The following is a 21,617-nucleotide window of genomic DNA, read 5'->3' as shown; positions in this document are numbered from 1 at the left end:
ATTTCAGTGGACTTGATTATTGCCCAGGTGACCCCTTTAAATTATTCCCATGGGGTCTTTTATATCCATCTCAGAAAGCACAAAGGGGAAAGGGGTGGGTGGGTTGGTTGGGGGGGGGGGGGGGGGGCCAGGGTCTTGGTTTATTGTCTTATCCAAAGATGCATTTGCAACAGTGCAGTACTTCCCTCAGTAACATACTATTGTGTCAGCATAAACACTTTATTGTTCAAATAGACTGTAAGTTTCTGACTGAGAGATAAGAGCAGTCTACAAGATGTGATCAGCTCAAAAGGAGGAACTTTCAGAATTCAAGAGGCTAGTCAGCTGATGCCAATTATGAGGCAAAGGATCCAGGGGCTGAAAATGGGGGCAGAATTGGAAAAGCACAAAAGTTCTTGGATTGGCAGTGCAAAATGTTGGTGGTCATAAGCAAGGTGGTCCCTTAAGACCAATAATAGTGATATTATACTTCAAAGAGAAAACCCCACCATTCATCAAGACCACAAATGATCCCTTCACCTTAATTCCATCTACCTGCCCAATCCCCATATGCCTCAATGCTCCCGAATTCCAAAAGATCTCAGTCTCAGCTTTAAATACAGACAATGACTGAACATCATATCAAATCCAGGTGTGGAATGCCAGATATACCAAATCCATTTATCTTGCTTTTATTTACCCCGTCGGTTAATTTTTAAAGACAAATCACAACTCAAGCTCAATTAGATTTGGCAAACTTGACTGCCCCATCAAAATGGCGATGACTGGATTTTCTAATTGCACTTCCTTAATTATGTTTGTCTTTTCAAATTGCACATCCTTAATTATGCATTCAACATTTTCAAATTGTCAGTCTCTCTGGTCCACTTCCTCTCTCCCTCCTTGAATAACAATGCTGCACTTTCCATTTTTCAATCCACTGGGTGAGACAGATATAGGAATTATAAACCAGTTAACTCAATGTCTTGTATAGAAATTCCTTGGCAATGGTAGGAAAAAAGAACCCCAAGAAAAATTTCAAACACTTTGAGCCAAACTGAAAGGTTTAGCGAGGATTTACATAGAGTAGGGAATAATTAGCAAACCTGATTGAACTTTTTTTTTGAAAGGGTGAGCAAATTAGAGAACAGCAGAACATCAGTGGTATCTCTTCACGTGGCTCAGTGAAAACCTTACAAACCCATGAATTAGGAGCAGGAATAGGCTGCTTGGGAGAGATGTGAATGGAGGATTGAGGGGAGAATTGATATAGTTGCTCTGATAAACAACTGGCATGGGCTCAATGGGCCTCCTTCTGTACTATAACCATTCTCCAATACCAATTAATCCAATAACTTCCAATTAAACCCCACAGTGCCTGCTTCTTTCTCTTACCCAAGATACATAAACAGGATTGTCCTGGTAGACCCATTGTTTCTGCCTGCTCATGCTCCACCAAACTTCTCTCTTCATACCTTGACTCTATCCTGTCTCCCTTTGTCCAGTCCCTTCTGACCTTTATCCAGAACACATCTCATGCCCTCCACCATTTTACTAACTTCCTGCCTCATCCAAGAGATTTGAAGAAATCGTCCAATTTTAATGGCTAATGTGATTCACAATCTCATTATCCTGAGGAATGATTGGCAAGACTCTTATGGTGCATCATCAGACACTTTAATAGTTAAATGCACTTTTTAAAGACAAATCACATCTATCATGCATCTTCCCAGTACATGGTATTGGGCTCAAGACATGTCTAATGAAAGCAGAAGATAAAAACTTCTCCCGACTTTGAGCAGTAAATAGTAATTTTTAAAAAATCCCACTTTAATATGCATTTAGAAGCAAAAATAAATAACTCTCACAGGCACAATTGGGAGCAGGTTTTTGGATTATTAATCAGAAAATAAATAACTGTACACAAGAACAATTTCACATTGGTGAAGTGCTTTCTTTGAAATATACTCAGTTGCAAGAGCATCAAACATCAGTCTGTCGGTCAGAAATGTAGAAAAATGGCGAATGGAATTCAATCCAGAGAAAAGTGAGATAATGCATGAGGGGAAAGCAAAAAAGGAAGAGATTTTCACATTTATGCAATGCTTTTCATAGCCTTTTTCAATTCATCCCAAAGTATTTTACACCACCAAAGGTATTTTGCAGGAATTCACAATAGTAATGTCCTATAAATAACAAAATTATAATGACTAGATAATTTGCCTTGTGATGGTGAGATAGAACTTCTTACCAGAATACCAGCAATAACTTTACTGCTCTCCTTTGAAATAGTGCCATGGGATCTTTCACATCCATCTGTGTGAGGGAATGGGATGATAAAAAAGCACGTAGAAAATGGTAGGGGAGTGAGAACTGCTGAGGAACAGAAAAGCCCTGGAGTGGATAATGATTTACCGCAATTTGTAGAAGGATGAAAAAGATTAAAAGGTGAGTGGAGGAATTTTGTTTTACAAGCCAAAGTGTAGTGGGTTTCTGAAACGCCCTGCCTGAAGGTGTGGTAGAGGCAGAAGTACACATCATAGTAAAAAAATCACTTTGAGGAGCACTGGATGCTGCATAATCTACCATGAGTTGTGAGGTGTGATAAGCCTAGATAATTATTTTCTAGCTTGTGTATATACAATAGCCTGAATTGAGGGCTGGGACAGATCAGTCATGATCATATTGAATGGTGGGACAGGCATGAGGGGCTTGGTGGCCCACTCCTGCTCCTATTTGCTTCTGTCCTTGTTAATGGACTCCTACTATAAGAAGTTCTGTGATTCAAGACAAATTCAAATTTAGTACATCCATAACTAAACCTTTGGTTTTCCAAAAGTCTCACCACTGCCCTCAAGCCACACCATAGCACCTTAACTCTCTCTCTCTCTCTCTCTCTCTCTCTCGGATTTAGGTAGTCACTTGGGATCGATGATGACTTGCTTCAACTCAGTTTCTGTGGGTTCTAACGCAGTTGACAAGGGCAATATGGGATCTGAAGACGGAAGATGCTTGCCAGGGCTGATAGGTGGGTAATATGGGAGGTGAAGGGATTCTTCTGCTGTTTACCCTTGCCTTCTGTAGGCTCCCAAAGAGAACAGAGGTTCTCAGTGCCATCTAAAAATGTTTCTTCTTCACTTTGAGCAGTCATGAGGCAGGAATTCACTCATGTCAGCGAAGATGTTACATTTTCTCAATAAGGCTTTGAGAATATCCTTGAAGTGTTTCACCTGCCCTTGTGGTAACTTGTCCACAATAGTAGAGTACCTATTTCAGGAACGTGGTTTCAAGCAGGTGAACGAGGTGGCTACCCATTAGAGCTGACAAAATGTAATTAGGACCTCATTCTGGGGATGTTGGCCCAGGAGAAGCAGCTGATGTTGGTCCACTTATCCTACCAGATACTCAAGGATTTTGTGGAGACATTGCTGGTGGTCTCTCTCCAGTGCTTTGAACTGTCTGCTGAAGTAGTTCATATCTCAAAAGCATGATGGAGGAGAGGAAATCACCATAAGTTCAGTGCCGGTTTGACATTTTGATGTGAGACAGAGGTGAATTTCATCGTCAATGTTTGCGTTCGCTGAGAGGTGCCTCTCGTGATACAAGAAATGTTTCACATTTTCTCGGGTCTTGTCACGGATCAGCATTGTTTAGGTGTGGTGCTCTACAACAAAGCAGATTGACTGAGGGCCTTTGTGTTGAGGATGTTTAGTGCAAGACCCTCTCTTCTGTGTCACACACGGTCACTGGGAGAACGTACAAACACCATACAGACAGCACCGGACGTGAGGATTGAACCTGGGTCACTGGAGCTATGGGACAGCAGCCTGACCAGCTGTGTTAGTGTGCCACCTAGAGCGGCACCACTGTGCCATCCTAGTGATGTGCCTAGTGCTTCTGTGAACGAGTCAGCAATGACAGATTATGTGCTTACGTAGGCATCTCCTGCATGCTGTGGTGTGATGAATGAAGATGTGGTGACCTTAGTTCTGCAGACTGAACAGTTTCCCTTGTGAATGACAAGGTGCAACATTGTGGTGAGAAAGAGAAGATGGACTGGTGATAACACAGCCTTGCGTGATATCAGTCTGCACTGGGATTGGGTACACAGAGAATCCTGTCGGTGAGGATCATGGCTTGCATATCATCATGTAGCAGACCTAGAAGGGCAACAAACTTGAGGGCAACCAAATTTGAAACACATTCTCCACAGTCCCTCTTGATTGACAGAGTCAATTTTTTTGTAATTTCAATAAAGGGGCATGTATTGGTGCTGCTCCCTGCATTTGTCAGAGTTGTTGGGCAGTAAAGATCACATCCACTGTACTTCCAGATTGACAGAATCCACACTGCAATTTAGGGAGCAGGTGTTCAGCCATTGGGAGCAAGCGGCGGAAGAGTATGAACTGGTATCCAAATATCAGCTCCATGCTTGGAGGGCACAAGAAGACAGGCATGGATACAGTTGTACAAAAACCATTAAGATGTCACTGTTATCATAAGTGAATGCTGTAACAGGCCTTGAAGGCAGTGACTCATATTTAGTTTGCCTTCAGTTCACACAGATTAAATAAGAGACAGGGATAATGGTGACAGGTGTCTTTCAGCATGCAGCAACAATAAACCAAATAAAATAAACCCCATGACTGTTTTGACAAGTAAATAAAATCAAGCAACAACCAAAATAATACCATACAAAATTTTCCGCTTCCTCCTGATTACCTAAAAATCAACTACATTGTGGGCTATTTTTCCATGCTACAAGCCAAAGAAACACAAACAACCATCACAAATTCTTAACGTGCCTTTCTACACAGTACATGGATTTCATTCCAACTGCATCATGATGCTTTCCATTTCGACAGTTACACTTTACCATTTACAGAGGCTGTTTTCTAATTATTCCAAGAGGTTACCAGCCAGCCACATACTGACTGCACACTGCCTTCCCACATCAACTGGAAAGTAAAGCCTTGTCCAATTACATGCTTCTTTTTATTGAAACATTATACCATCATCTCTCTCTGGCCCCAGCCTGCTCTCACATCTTCAGTATTGTTTTAATCTCTTTACGATTTTTCCCCATAGCTTGTTTACACTGGTGCCCAGGGAGCTGACTCTAGTTCTTGTAGACTTTAGGACAATTCAGGAATGATTTCATTACTGATTTCTTTGCTCAGCAATACAGAATACTAAAGCAGAACTCTGAGATGCAGAGGGATCTGGGAGTCCTAGAGAATGATTTGCAAAACACTAGTATGCAAGTACAGCAAGTAATTAAGAGGCAAACAGAATGTTATCAATTATTGCAAGGGGCATTGAATACAAAAAAGTAGGAAGGCTGTGCTTCAGTTACATAGAGCATTAGTAAGATTGTGTCTGGGAGTATTGTGTACAGCATCAGTCTCCTTATCTAAGGAAGAATGTTAATGTGTTGAGGCAGTCAAAGACAAGCATGGCTTGCAACCACTGGAGATGGAATTGAAATATATAAGATTCAAAGGAATGTAAAGAGGATTTTCCTCATGGGAGAACCAAGAATTTGGTGTCACTGTTTAAAAATGAGTCATGTATTTAAGACAGAAGTGAGGCAATTTTCTTTTCCCTGCTAGATTGAGAGTCTCTGGAACTCTCTTCCTCAAAGGATCATTGAAGCAGAGTCTTTAAATATTTCGAAGATAGGAGGTAGACTGATAATTAATAAGCAAGGTGGGTGAAAGGTTGCTAAAGGTACATGGAGTTAGGGTAATGTACAGATTAGCCATATTTTTTATAAATAGCGGAGTAGCCATGATGGGTTGAGTGACCTACTTCTGCTCCTAGTTTGTATGTTCATACATGTTCAGTGGGAAGGTGGTGTAGCAAAACCAACTAAACAGGTGGCATTAAAAATGCAGCTCTGCTGAATTAATCTCTTTACTTCCCCCTTAAAAAAACAGCATGTTCTCTTTTTATTACATTCTTGTCGGTGTCATACATGTATTGCCCTCAACTGATCTGGAGATGGTTTAACCTTTCCAGAAGTACTGCTGAATGCAGGTTCTTTTCTGACTGTTCTATAGTTTCACTTCTTCCTGGAGACCAGACTTTGTCATTGAACAATGTAGTCCATCCAGATCAGAAACTGTCAAATGGTGGAGGGGGCTTCCTCAATTACAAACCTATGGTCGAGAGTGTAGGTTATGCAGAGGCTTAGCAAGATGTTTCATACTCAGGGTTACTGTACATCCACTTCTGAACTTGATAGTTTAAGTTTTTTGTATTATGATTCAAAACACGCTTGAACTGAGATAGGTATAACCGCAGTTTGATAATCATCACATGATGTATACTTCCATTGCATCAAGCATGGCTGCTTTGACTTTTGGAAAGTATGTATATTAAATAAAGATGACTTCATTTACAGCATACTTTAACAATGAACTTTGGAAGGGTTTACTGCAGCTTGGGACAACACAAATTAAAAGAATCTAGAATACCTCCCAGATGGCAAGCTTAAACACATTACTACCTGCACAATAGAAGAGTTACTGTGCAGCAAGCTGCAAGTGCAAATCCATTCAACTTGGTACAATAGTTAGTATGTTCACTTCTAGTATAGAAATTCAACATTCATTGTTAGATAAGGAGAAAGTCGAAATACTTGTATTACTGCCTGACAGGTGCAATCTGAATGCATCTCAAGATACTTCACGGAGGAGTTATTGAACAAAGTGTGCCACCAAGCCATGAAGGGAAATCAGGTAAATGACCAAAACCTTGAGCTTGACATATGTTTTACTGGAGGAGAAAGAATCATAGGGCATCAAGTGTTTCAGGGAAATAGATCCAGACTTTAGGGTATTGGCAGTTGAAGGCACAGCCACAAGTGGGGGAAAGGTAATTACAATATATATAAAAAAAATCAGGGCCATTCAAGTAGGCTGTTATTGTTTTTACCTGTACTACATCAATGCACTCTGTACTAACTCAGTGTAACTGCACTGTGTAATTAATTGACCTGCACAATCGGTTTGTAAGACAAGCTTTTCACTGTACCTCAGTACAAGTGACAATAATAAACCAATACCGATAGGCTACACTTAGACAAGCACAAAGATTTCAGAGAGTTGTAAGGCAGAAGGAGTTTCAGGGATAATAAGGGGTGGGAATAAATGTATGTCAGCAAGGATACAGGAAGAAGACTTTTGCACAAGCATGAGTTTATGGAGAGTGACAAATGGAATGGTCATGATTGAGGTAAAAGAAATATATGACTTGTTCAGAAGTGGATGAGATGAACCAAAATAGGGTAGTGGAAGGTTAAGGAGGTGGAATTGGCGATCTTAGTGATGGCCGCCATATATGCTCCAAAGGTCACCTCAGGATTAAACATGACACCAGGGTTGCAAACGGCCTCTGGTAGTTTACAGAGAGAAAAATACCACTGAGTAGGAAATGTAATTTGTAACGGAAACCAAAGACAATAACTTCAAGCTTCCAATGTTTAATTAGAGGAAGTTTCTGCTTATCCAGTAATCGATGTCAGGGATAAGGAAGAGCAAAGACAGTTTAGGTTTAGTAAGTGGAATTGAGAGATGGCGACGAGATAGAATGGGATGTTCCTGTACATGTGCAAAGCAACGCATGCTTTTCAACAGTGTCACCAAGGCACAGCATTTGTTTGAGAAATAGGGTCATGCGTAGGTAGGAAAAGAAGCCACTGCTGACAACCGGATAGTTAAGAATAGACATAAATGAGTGTAGTCCAACAATGAAGGGGCATTGAAAGGAGGGTTGTGTGATCAACTACACCAAAGACTACAGAAAAGTCGAGAATGAAAACAGGTATCGATTACCTTCATCACAGTCTTTGTGACTGATAAGATCCTTTTCAATACTATGGCAGGTATAGAAATCCAATTAAAAGGACACAAACAATTGGATTTCAGGGAACAATAGGCAAAGCCTTTGAAGATGACAACATAAGAAAGGATAACTGAGACGCAGAAGGACCTGGGTATTTGAGGGCATGTCCTGCTAAAGGTAGTGTGTGGGTTCAGCAAGTAATTTGGCAAGCTTGCAGAATATAATTTATTGCAAGAGGGACTGAATACAAAGGTAGCGAGGCTATGCTTCACTTAGACACAGTACTGGTGGCATCACAGCTGGCAAGCTGCATACAGCATTGATTTCCTGATTTAAAGAAGAATGTTAATGCATTAGCAGCTCAGAAAAGGTTATTCCAATTTATTAATACTAATTAGTTATCATTTTTGTTTATTAATATGAAGCATTGTGATTTCAAGTGTGATTCAATAAATCTATTTTGTAACATTTTGTTTTTACCTTTGTCTCATGTACTTTGTATTTTTTATTTGGAATTAATAAAAATATTGAAAAAGAAAGAAAAGGTTTACTAGAATAATACCTGGAACCAGCAGGTCGCATTGTGGGGGAATGTTGGACAGGTAGGGCTTGTATCTGCTGGAGTTTAGAAAATGAGAGGAAATTTACTAACTTATTTCTTGTGACACAGGAGACAATTTAGCCCATCAAGTCCATGCCAGCTCCCAGCAGAGTAATCTCAGCAGTCCCATTCCTCCTGGTTTCCTTGTTGCCCAGTAACATTCTTTCTCTCTCGTGCCTATCAAATATCCTTTGTTTCATTTATCTCCTACCTATACTACAGTAGACAAATAACCTACCAGCACATGTCTAGGAAGTAGGAGGAAAGTAGGGCACTTTACACTGACAGCTCCCAAGGTCAGCATAAACCCAGGGACTGGAGCTGTGAGATAGCACCATTTACTGCTGCACCACTGTGCTGTCCCTACCAGGAAAACCACCCTGATCATTGAGTAGTTCTGTGTGACCTTTTACATCCACCTCAGATTGCAGACAGGGATTGAATCGAGGTCACATGCATCTTCAACTATGGGATCCACTTTGTACTATACTAAGGTGACAGCCCAGATTTCTTTTCATGTCCTGATCTCAGGATGGAAGATTTGAACCCACAATCTTCATCCTCCAAATTGAGAGCATCACTATCTGAGCCATAGCTGACTTGGATGAAACAGCCAAGATATGAAGGGGTCTCGACAAGGTCAGTGTTTAGAGCGTGTTTCCTCTTGAAGACTAGGAAGACTGAGACGGTTCTCTTGAGTGTACATAATTAAGAGAAGATTTAATAGATGTGTACAAAATTATAAGTTCTGATAGATGAAAATAAATTGTTTCAGTGGCTGAATGGTTGATAACTAGGAGAACGTAAATTTAATATTGGCTTGAATCCATGCAGAGCTGCTGGCTTTTAGCTCCTTAACCACGTGGATGCTCAGGATTCCTCTGCAAGTGTGCACAAATAGGGAACACCGCCAGTCACTAACCTCATCCCATCTACATTCAGATGCTGAACTCCAAATGGAGTCCTGAGTACGAGTTTCCACATATCACCCACGACTTCAGCTGGATAATTTGCCCTCCAAACCTACTCCAGGTAAGACTTGGTAGACACATGAGACTGCAGAATCTGGAGCAACAAACAATCTGCTGGAAAAACTCAGTGGGTCGAGCAGCATCTGTGGGGGGAAAGGAATTGTTGATGTTTCGGGTCAAAACCCTGCATCAGCAATTAGCTCTAGATTTGATAGCAGTTCAATATTCATGTCGGGAATAGTTGTGAGGCAGATTGCGAATTTATTTTAAATTTAACTGAAAATTAAATTAACTAAATAAACTAAGTTATTTAATTGGGTTTTCTGGTGCATTTATGTTAAATGTTTAATTTTTCTTTGGATGGTTTAATTGTATGCTTAATTTTTAACAGTGTTGAATGTTTGCTAACATCAGAAACATTCACAATCGTTCAAGCTCTTTGACAACTTGTTCAGCCCAAGATAAAGCTTAACAAAGCAATTCAGTTGACAAAGCAAACGATTATAGAAAAAATGTCTATTAATGAGGGAATATTTGTAGATAAAACATAATCTTATTGAATTATTGGAGTCACAATATCATTACTGTGAACCATCATTTTATCTGTGTCATGGCTCTGATGATTCTTGAACAGACTAAGTTTATATTCTGTTGAATATCATTGATGATGTGAGCAATATAACAATTGTTTAAGATCATCAAAAGAATTGACAGAAACTATTTCCTCTGGTAGTGTAGTTCAGAAGAGATATTAATCTAAAAATTAGAACCAGAACGTTCAGGATGATACAAGGGAGGACATTTACACATACAATGCTCGCAGAAATCTAGAACTATCCCTCATGAGGCTGCTAAAGTAATGGAAAATTTCAAGAGAAGGTATTAAGGGATATAGAAGCAAGGCAATTAATTGCATTCAGTGTACAAATCAGTCATGATCTCACCTGATGACAAGCAGACTCAGTGGACTGAATGATTTACTCCAGTTGCCGTGTATCTTAGGCCAATATTTTTTTTAAATGGGAAGTACAAACCGCATTGGGAGTGGGAAGAGAAGTCTGTCCCAATACATGAATACTTTGGCAGAAGAACACGGAAGGCAGTTATACAACAATAAATATACATGTTCAAGGATCTTTATTTCATGGCAGGAGGAGGATAAAGAGGCCTTGCTTTGTAGCAAAGATAATGCAACTGTTCTGAAATAAATTTTTCTTTACAAAGGAACTCAATAGTAACGTTAGAATCCCATTTACCATTCCAATGTTCTTTAATAGTTGGCCTGTCTAATATTTACCCCAAATATAACCTGACCATATAATGTATTTCAATCATTATTTCATTGCTGAAGGGAAATAGACAGTTGATGCTTCGGGTCAAGACCCTTCATCGAAACCCGCCCAAATGTCGACTGTCCGTTTCCCTCCACAGATGCTGCCTGACCCACCCAGTTCTTCCAGCAGCTCGATTTTTGCTCCAGATTCCAGCATTTGCAGTCTCCTGTGCCTTCCTTTTTTTTTATTGCTGTTTGTGGCAGGGCAGAAAGCACACATTAGCTGTAATTTTCCAACATTAAAAGGAATACATTTACAGAAAAGCCACTTCATTAGCTGCATGATGCCTGAAGTCTTAAAAAAGGCACCAGATAACTACAAGCCCTCTGCACCAAGAGCATTTAAAAATCAAGAGGCACAGGACTGATTAATGGGCAGCAATTACAGAACCATTAGATAAACTAAGCAACTGATTTTTGTGCATTTTTACTTGTACTTCGGATGCCGATTACAAGGCTGAAATCATTTTTACTTTCTATACTATTCCATAGTATGATCAAGAAAGCTCAAGAGATAATTTTATTTTAAATAGAGGGAAGTTCATTTTGCCTAATACCATTTGTATAAATTAACAATTGAGAACGTCTGCAATAAAGGTTTGCACATTGCTGCATAATAACAGGAAGTTTCTCAGTGCTGATCTACAGCAGATCAGCTATGTGGCAACACGTCCATGAACATATTATAACGATTGATTGTTTATGCTATATCTAAATGTTTTTTGATGAATAAACAGAATACTTGTAATACCATTACAGTGCCCTGGGTTAGAGATCTTTTTGAGTATTACATTAAAACAAAAACCAAACACAAATTGACCTACCATGATGACAGTCACTCCAAATTCAATTGAAGCACATAAATTTGTTTTGGATAGCTGAACTGAACATAGCTTATTTAGCCGGGTGCCATTGGCCTTGAGTAGAGCAAAGCTACCCCACCTGGGTTATTATCTTTGAGTCAGCTTGACAGCTGTATCTGGTCCTACTCTCCATCTGTGCGGCAGAGTTTAAAAAAATGTTCAATTAAGTTAACCCACAACTCTCCCTTTCTTAATCATGAGTAGTTCAGTACATAGCACCTGTGAATCAGAAGGTCATGGGTTTGAGTCCATCTCTGGAGACGGGAGCATTTAATTAAGCAGTCAAATCGTAAAGTGCTGCACAATATTTATCACTCAACCCACATCACATAAACAAATACATGGGATCCCCACTTGCAGGAGCCTGCTGTTAGCTGTATTAATGGCAGCTACACTTCAAGAGTAATGGGAAACCTTCTTTCACATACCTCATGGTGAGAATATAAACTATAATGTTTGCACCTGTATTTAAAGATAAAGCCCTTTGAAAATAACAATTGGACTACAACAACTTTATTTCATTCTGGGCACTGCAGGCAAAGCCAGGATTTATTGCAGGCTGCTAGCTGCATTAAGAAGATGGTGGTGGACTATCTCCTTAAACCACTGCACTCTGTGTTGTGAACCTGGTGATAGTTGAACTTTACAATAATGACAATATGTGACCCAGTCAGAATGGTGGACACATTGTTGAAGAGAGGACTTCCAAGTACATGTTGCCTTCATCCTTCTAAATGGTGGAGGTCAGAAATTTGGGAGGGAATGTCAAGATCTTGGTGAGCATCCTAGATGATACATCCTGCAGCCACTATAGTGGGTTACCTTAGACTTCAGTAACTTTTCAAAAGTTTCTATATGGTCCATATACACAGAGTATCCCCTTTTAGTGCTTATTCAACGAGATCAGCTAAGGAGTGCAATGAACAGCACTGCAGTCCTCATTTCTCTAACACATGCAAAGGAAAAACTATTTTAGGGCAATCTCAATCCAGAGTCAGTATAAAAAAAAGGCAGAAAAATTTGCACATTTGTAGTTTGCATTTGGTGATTATTTTGTACTTTTCAAAGTGTTCATTGCAGACTTCCTGGAATATCACAACAGTATTGATACATCCTTGACTAGGTCATTCATGCATTATGCTGTAAAATGTTGAATAATATGTTTCCACAGTTTGTGCTCAAACACTAAAGCCATTCAAATATAGAACAAGTATCTTGCAACAAAGAAAAGGTTTCTCCTGTAAAATTTCTTCAATGATATTAATCACTGACACAAACTTGGGAACGATACAGCAACAAAACACATGCCAGATACAAAAGTGAAAATTAGTTATTTGTGTGGAAGAACTGTAGCAATTTTATCCTTGTGGTTATTTTTGAAATTGTTCACTGAGTAACTCAAAGCCTTCTTCCTAGAACTTAAAACCAGTTTGTTTCCTGTCACCAATTGCAATAACTGAAAATTTGCATCGTGACCTGAAAAAAATTAAGTGGTGCATATTTAAAAACACATCACACATCTGTCGATTGAAATTTTAAAAAGGCACATAAAAATGCTGGGAAGCATAGGGTAATGATACAATTGCACCAAATGTACCTTGGCACAAATGTATAGGTGTCGACCATTGAGGTTCTGGAGCTTGGTCCACCACTAAGTTAGATTATGGGTGATTTGTACTTTATATCCATTTACCCTCTCTTCATACCCGTGCCTATCAAAAATCTATCAATCTTAGTTTTAAAATTTTCACTACCTTAACTATGATGGCTTTTTTTTGGAAATGGTGGGGGAAGCAAGTTCTGAAAATGTGGTGGAGAGCAGGGGGAAAGAGTTATAGATTGTCACTTATGCAGATAAATTTTTTGTGTTTATGCAACAGAACTATGTCATCAAACTAAACTAATGTGAAAGAAGAATCCATAATAATGTTACAAAAGGGAATTAATATGACAAATGACAGACAGAGACAGGAGAAGTTAATCTGGCAAATGTGGGGCTCAGACAGAGACAGGAGAATAATTACTTTGCATCTGGTCTTCATGGAAGGTACAAATATCCTGCCAGGTACATTAGAGAATCAAGGATCTAGTGAGAGGAAAGAACTAAAGAAACCACTAGTCAAAAAAATAGTACTAGAAAAGTTGGTAAGCTTGAAAGCTGATAAAAACAAGACAGTCCGAATACAAGGATGAGGAAGCCTTATTGGAATTGTATAGGACCTTGATGATACAACACCTGGAATATTCTACAGTTTGGTTTCCAACTTGTTTCCTCTTTGTTCTCCAACTGGAACTTGACCCAAGAAAGGATGGTTGCCATTGAGGGAGTACAACTAGATTGCTCCATGGGATGGTGAATTTGCTGTATAAGGAAAGAGGAATAGACTGGGACTGTATTCAGAAGAATGTGAAGATCTCATCAAAACATACATCATTATTAGACAGGCTAAAGGCCTAGAAGATGCTGCATCTGAAGGAGGAATCTAGGACCAGGGGAGTACAGTTTGAAAATAAGGGGTAGGCCATTTGGTCCTGGGAAGAGATGAAGCTTTGGAACTCTACCTTGAAGAACTAAAACTTAGATCTATAGATTCCTGAATATTAAAGGAATTTAGGGATGGGGTGATAGTACTAGAAAATGGTGCTGAGACAGCCATGATCTTGATGAATGGCAGAGCAGGCTTGAAGGCCCAGATTTTCTTAATGAATAATCAAACTTATTATGAGGAGTGAACAAGGGATTGGTAGTAATCAGATAGCTCACTCAAAGAGCCTGCATAGGCACAATGGACCAATTGGTCTCCATTTGTGCTGCTACATTTTATTCTCTGACAGACAAGCTGATATTAGAAGTACTCAGTTGAGCACTTTCAAATACATCAGGAAATGCCAGCTCATTCCTTCATTAGTGATCCAATACAACAGTCAATTTGTACACAGTGTCAGAAATAGTAATGTGACAAGGGCCATATAAACTCAGAATCAGGTTTGTTATCACTGACCTAGGTTATGAAACTTGTTTTGTGGCAGCAGTACAGTGCAAGACATAAACATTACTTTAAGTTACCAAAATAAATAAATAGTGCAAAAGAGGAATAATGAGGTAGTGCTTATGGGTTCATGGACCATTCAGAAATCTGATGGCAGAGGGGAAGAAGCTATTCCTAAAATATTTATTCCTCAAAAAGAAATAATTATTCAACAATGTCCACAGTCTTGTGAATACCAATATTGATTTTCATTAAAATAGTGCCACTGGATACATTACATTCAAAAGGGGCCATAGTTAGACCTCTTATTTGAAAGACAACATCTCTGACGTAGCAACTCCTCCTCCGCACTGCAGAGCCTAGCTTTTAGCACTCAAGTCTCTACAGTGGAACTTGAACCCATAACCTATTTTGTAATAAGCTTGCCTACCAACTGAACATTAATTGGCACGATACCTTTATCAACTAATCAAAACTGGTAACCACTGCTTACTGTTGGTCTGCAGAATGGAAACGTGCTATCTCTCAGAAATTTACAAGTCTGGCACTTGTTTTCTGGGGACCACTTTGGGTTACTAAGCTCCAAATAAAAAGCACATGCCAATTTACATCTGGAAATGGTGGCCATCAAATGGATAGTGTTGCTTCAATGGCAGTAGTAATGTGGAAATGTAGTACTGTGTATGTAGAGTGTAATGTGTATGTATGTGTAAAGTAGTAATGTGTATGTAGATTGTGGCTTTATTGCCATTCAGACCCCATGAGAAAGCCTTGCTCCATGCCCAAACACTTGTGTGAATGAACCTCTAGACCCGTGTATTGCTACTTCCTCACAGTCAAATGATCACAGCTGATGTGGGATTTTCACCATTCCCAACCTCCACTGTTTGCTACATCTACAAAATGTGCAATAAAATTAATGAAATAAGTAATAGTAGTGCAGCTTTAGAGCTGATTTCAATGTGATAACTTGCTGTTTACCGAAATTGAATATTTTCCAGAGCAAATTACGAGGACAGTCTCCCTTCACACCACAGTGTTAAAATTCAAAAACAAATTTAGTGCAATAGGGAATGATGTTCATGTTGGATGCAATCATTTCCTCCACATACTAGTAATCTAGAGCTGTAGTTAGGCACAAGAATGGGAAACAGGAAATCAGTGTCAACTTCAAAAGACTTGCATCAATCAACCTCATAGTCAGAGAATCAGACTCAAAGCAGGGAATCAGGCCATTCAGCCCACCACATTTATCCCAGCCCAACCTGTAGGCTTTTATGCCTGAGCAATTTAAATACTAATCTACATGCTTCTTAAATGCCATCAGAGACTCCGCTTCCACCATTCTCTCTGGCTGTGCACTTCAGGTACTCTCTGGGTGAAAAAGGTTTCCCTCAGATCCCCTCTAAATCTCTTGCTCCTTACCCTAAATCAACCCTCCTCAAGGATTCTAATCCACTTAAGCAGCTGAAGGAAATATTTCCAAAAAAAACCCACAAATTTTGCTTCAACCTCCAAAAGGTAAAAATGCAAACTCTCATGGTCCCTTCAGTATAATAAAGGAGATGTCCAAAAGCTTAGCCAATAAGGTTTGTTTTTTTAAGGATGTCTTAAGAAGGGAGGTCGAGAAGCGGACAGTTTAGGGGAGGGAATTCCAGAGCTTGGATCCTTGATGGTTGAAGGCATGACTGTGAATGGTGGATGGTCAAAATGTTTTGGGAGCACAGGGATCTTGGAGGATTGGAAGCTTGAGAAAGTTAAAGAGGATAAATGCTGCAACAACGAAAGCTGGTCAAAGGCTGGCATTCTGTTAAATATAGCATATCTGTTGCCCTTAATTCCACCCCTCCCAACCCTCATCCCCAAGCAACCGAAAGTATTTCAAATCACCTTCAAAATACAGACATACAATGGAACACACGTCAACTGCCTGTTTTGACGCAGTTCAAAAATAACAAGTTGATGCGACCATCCATGACAACATCCATATATTTGATCAGCCCACCATCCTTTATTTTAAATATTTACTCCCTCCAAAGCAGTGGTGAGTATTTCACACAAACGGCAAAAGGTAGAAAACCACATGAGCAAGTAAAGAACAAGTTGATTGGCTGAGAAGGGAAATGGGAGGAAGTGTCAACATAGCCCAGTTAGGCTAAATGGCCTGTTTCTGTAATGTATGCTTGATGCAACTTGCGACTCCGACATACTGAAGCAACAGGCCATAGCAGTATCACCCAAAGCAGCAACACTACCATCTGGGAGGATAAGGGTATCAAGTGTACGTCAAAACTGTCATAGAGTCATAGACCATGGATACAGGCCCTTTGGCCCAGCGAGTCCATGCCGACCACACTACCCACCCAGCTAGTCCCAATTTCCTGCGTTTGGCCCATATCCCGTGTACCTACCCAAGTGCTATCATCATCTCCAAATTCCCCTCCTGATCGCACACCATCCTGACTTGCAACTAAAATGCCTTTCCTCTAGTATTGGGTCAAAATTCCCACCAGATCAGTGGGTGGCAAAGGCCCATCATCATCTTTCCATGGTCCACAAAGAGGAGGATAAATATTAGCCTTGGCATGGCACCCTGAAAATAAAAAAATGGCATCTTGTTGCCTTGCATTGTATTTTTTTGATGCTATACGAGAGATGGTAGTTGTAGGATCTGCCTTGGAAATCTCACATCTGTGTCACAAGTGTGTAACATTTAAAGGAAACTAATTTCAGTTTCTGCTGCTTAATTTCAAATGAAAAGTAAACAGCTGCCCATAGATCCTAATCTTTGGTGTAAATTCCAGTAACGTGCTTCAGCAAAGACAAAAAATACAGAAACCACATTCTTCTGTGCCTTCAGCAATCAGATGCAACTGGTGGACACAAATAACAATACTAATATTCAAATTTATGCACTTTTTGCTTTTATTTAAGTAGGAGCTCATCTCCGAATTGATACCTTATCAAAAGGAGGAAATTTCACATTTGTTTTCTTGTTGATATCACTGGGCAACTTCACATAACAACTCGGCACAGTAGTGTGCTCGAAGATTTCCACATCCCTGTGGTTCACCAGCATCACTTCTCCATAGCCACAACCAGCCAGCCACTGGTCAGCTAATGTCAATGGAGAGAACCAAGTCTATAATTAGCGTGAAGATCCTTTATCAGGCTAATTGGGAACTCACAATGGGATGGATCTGCATAAAACATAAAACCTCCCCCCTCCCACCCCACTCAAACCTTAATGACAGAACTAAAGCAAACATTTTATTTTACAGGCCTCCTGGTGGGAGGAGAGAATAAGGGTAGAACTACAGGAAATGGAATGGACTCCATTGAGACTACAGTGGAAGGGAAACCAAAGTTAATGGTTGCCAACTTGTCCTCCATGATGCAAATAAGGGGTCAGGAAAGTGCAGGGAAGAGCCAGTCCTCAGGACCAAACAATGAATTCATCAATTTCAGATAAACAGTTTGTATCAGGTGACCAGCTCTGAGAAAAAGACATCAACCTGTGACATTTACTCAGTTTCCTCTCTTTCCAAAGATGCTGCCCTACTTTCAGAATTCTCCTTTATAACTAAAAGACAGAACACTGGAAGAACTCAGCAAGTTAAACAGCATCTGTGGAGACAAAAAGTGCAAGTTGACATTTCAGGCTGAGGCATTGACCTGTTGAGTTTTTCCAGCATTCCATTTTTGTTCTAGATTCCAGCATCTGCAGTCTCATCTTCAGAATTGTCTTTTATTTCAGATTCCCAGCAAATCAAGTGCTTTGAATTACTAACTTACAGACTCTCTCTCTGTCCTGTCTTCAGTCATCTCCTTCCTCCAGACAGATCAACTACAATGAACAAAACTTCATCACTCTCTCTGAACCAGCAACACCACTGCTTGTGTGTGGGCATCTCACCCTATCCATTTCTTCCCATCATCCTTTCCCTTCATTGCTACTTAAAACACATTTGATTTCTAACTCTACTAACTCTGTTCCTCTTTCCTCAGATGCTGCCCAACCTGCTAAGAACTTCTAACATTTATGTTATAATTTCAGATTTCCAGTATCTGTGGTGATTTGTCTTTGAAACTGTACAAGGATCTGGTCAAACCCACAACTTAGCATCCGTTTATGCTCAATAAAATCAGGGAAAAATGTATCTCTCAACCAATATTATAATAAAATAGAATATATTACCTCATTGGCATTTGTGGGATATTGCTATGTGCAAATTGGCTGCCATGTTTCCTACACTGAAACAGTGACCAGACACTTTTTTATTCACCAAGTTGTCTTGATGCATTTTCCAAAGGCACCACCCAAGTATAAGCATTTCTTTCTTTGTTCACACTTTATGTATTCTTTTTTGGACTTCTGGTTATATTCCCTGCCTAGATAAAATCCAATCATAAACCAGCTACTAATCCTTTCCTATTCTTATAATGAGTGATTAGCCTGCCACCGACATGTACTTCATCTCTGAATGCATCATCCAACTTAGTATAGCAGGAAGGCACCACCACTAAGAATTGCCATCTCAACATATGCCCACTTAGCATTATGTAGAAAGCAGCCTTTATAATGTTATAGTTGAAAACCAATTGCTGTGAGCTATAGTTGACCAAATATTAAAGATTTTAAAACATCCAACTCTGGGAACTAATTTCAAATGGTCAAATCTCCATGTCTCTTGAAAGACCAAATGGTCACAATCCTCTCAGCATTTACTGTTTATCCATTTGCTCCGTTTTAAATGTTAACAAATTATTAAGATCTCAATCTCTCCTGTTTTAAAAACACAATGTTTCACTTAACATAACTAAATTATCATTTGGATCCTAACATTTCTGAGGTGAGTTCTTACATTTGCAATCCAAGTTTGAAGAGTTCAACCACTTTTTGATTTTACTTTAAACATCCCTCAGAAATAAACACGGCATATTCAAGAACCAGTTACATGCACACATGAACAGCTTACATGTGTAGCACAGCCTAAAATACTGGGGATTGTGATAGATGAACGGAACGGAATCATTCAGATCATATACAGGAAGCATGGTGTTAAAAGAAGTAATGGCATCCTTTACAGTATACAGTACTAGCAGGCTAGGATAGGCAATGAAAACATGAGCTTTTAAAAAAAATGAATAGGATAATCATTATTTGTAATAGTTAAACATGGTTTATTTGAAATGATATTCAAGAAGTTCATTTACCATTATGAGTAATTCAACTGTGACATGACAGTTACAGATAATTGGAACAAAGGTCATACGTACCCAGTGCCAGATTATGCAGCAACATTGAAAATAATGGTGAAAAAATCCTACTTGTCCATAACGGTTCACCACCACAGTGCTGTATCCTTTGAAATGAACACAGCTTTGAGCACCACATAAGCAAGGATAGTGTTCTGCAGAATGGATTACTGACATTTTACCCGAAGTCATTAAAAAATAAAATCCACTTGTAAGCTCTCAACACTGCGCACAGAAATAAGCTGCTCGCTACACTGATCTACATCTTTGCAGCACTTCAGCTGCTGCAGTACTCAGCAACCAGAGTCTGGTGCTCTCACACTTGTTGGGTCGCAAGCAAGTGATTTCCTTCAGTTGGTGCTGTTCTGCTCTGTCACAACTACCTGAAAACCCTCCTTCTTTGGAGCTGGGGAAAGAGGAAACTGTGAAAGGAAGTGGCCAGCCTCACCAAATTGAACTGAACCAACATAAAGCAATATGTAACAATCTTGCATTATGCACAAGCTTGAGGTGAACTGATATTTGTATTATGGAAAACAAATCTGCAAAATGTGTTAGCAGATGGATCAAAAAAATCTGGCTGTTGTACGTTTGTGCTGAGAAGTACGGGACCTTCCCTCTAAAGAACATCAAAACACAGATAATATCAGAAGAGGATGTAGGGCAAAGGTACTTTGATGATGGACTTATTCATTAGAACAGCACTTCCCATCAAACAAATTGCTTGGGTCTATTCTACAGCAGTTTATCAGCAAAGTTATGGTTTGATCTAAAGCAAATGGGGGCAGCCACAATTAAACTACCAGACTTGTAATCAAGTGACTTTAACTAACACTCCAAAGAAAAGAGCTCAAATACCACATGACAGGTGTGGATTTTAAATAGAATTAATAATCTGAAATTTCAAAATTAACAAACTTGTCATTAGTAATGATGACCACAAAACTGTAGGATTGTCATAAAAATACAACTAGTCTACTAATGTTCTTCAGTGGAGGAAGTCTGCCACCCTTACCCAGTCTGGTTTATATGCAACTTCTGACCCAGGACTGTAGCTGACTTTCAAGTGCCCTCTGAAATGGTGTAGCAAGCCACACAGTTGTACCATAGCAGCATCATTGAAATGGTATAAGAATGGTATTGGATGGTCCACCCAGCATTAACTTTCACACTGAAAATGGGCATGGCCAAGCGACTTCCAGCTCGTCAACCATGCAAAGTCCTCTTTGCAAACACTGACAATTAAACTGACACAATCATCCCCCCAGAATTATAGAGGGTAGCCAAGGAAGAAATAGATCCCCTCAGGGACCAGTAGGATAATCTATGCGTGGAGCCGGGGATACAAGTGAGATCCCAAATGAATACTTCTTATCAGTATTCACCAGGGAGAAGGATGTGGAGGCTTGAGTTAAGGGCGGGGTATGTTGATATTTGGAGCCCATTCATTACAGGAAGGAGGAAGTGCTAGAAACATTGGAGTACATCAGGGTAGATAAAAACCCAGGGCCTGACGTGATCTTTTCCAGGATGCTGAGGGAAGTAAGGGAGCAGATGGGCTCCAATGGAGATTTTTGCATGTCCATTAGCCTCGAGTAACACACCAGAAGACTGGAGGATAACCTGGAAACAACAGGGCAAATCAGCCTTACATCAATGGTTGGAGAAGTCGTTGGAGAAGATTTTGAGGGACTGGATTTATGTTCACTTGGAAAGGCCAGGACTTATGAGGAGGAATCAGCGTGGTTTTGTGCAGGGAAGATCATGCCTCAA

At 39.7% G+C, this 21,617-nt stretch overlaps 1 protein-coding gene across 4 annotated transcripts in view; it reads right to left on the bottom strand.

Moving 5' to 3' along the window:
- zdhhc11 (zinc finger DHHC-type containing 11) overlaps positions 1–21,617 on the bottom strand; it is an 86,441-nt gene that overhangs the window by 40,104 nt on the left and 24,720 nt on the right. The window contains exon 1 of one of the 4 annotated variants that reach the window (XM_052016920.1): positions 19,866–20,184. The exons of 1 other annotated variant lie outside the window; for it this stretch is intronic. In XM_052016920.1, the coding sequence (XP_051872880.1) occupies positions 19,866–20,036 (171 nt within the window). In that variant the 5' untranslated portion in view covers positions 20,037–20,184. Of the gene's footprint in view, positions 1–13,831; positions 13,854–18,260; positions 18,383–19,865; positions 20,185–21,617 lie in introns of those variants that run through there. 2 more of the 4 variants (XM_052016922.1, XM_052016923.1) reach the window with 2 other exon arrangements.

The sequence above is a fragment of the Pristis pectinata genome, chromosome 5 (genome assembly GCF_009764475.1).
Source record: "Pristis pectinata isolate sPriPec2 chromosome 5, sPriPec2.1.pri, whole genome shotgun sequence".
Lineage (NCBI taxonomy): Eukaryota > Metazoa > Chordata > Chondrichthyes > Rhinopristiformes > Pristidae > Pristis > Pristis pectinata.
Note: the sequence above shows the minus strand (reverse complement) of the source record. Positions and strands in the feature narration are given on the sequence as shown.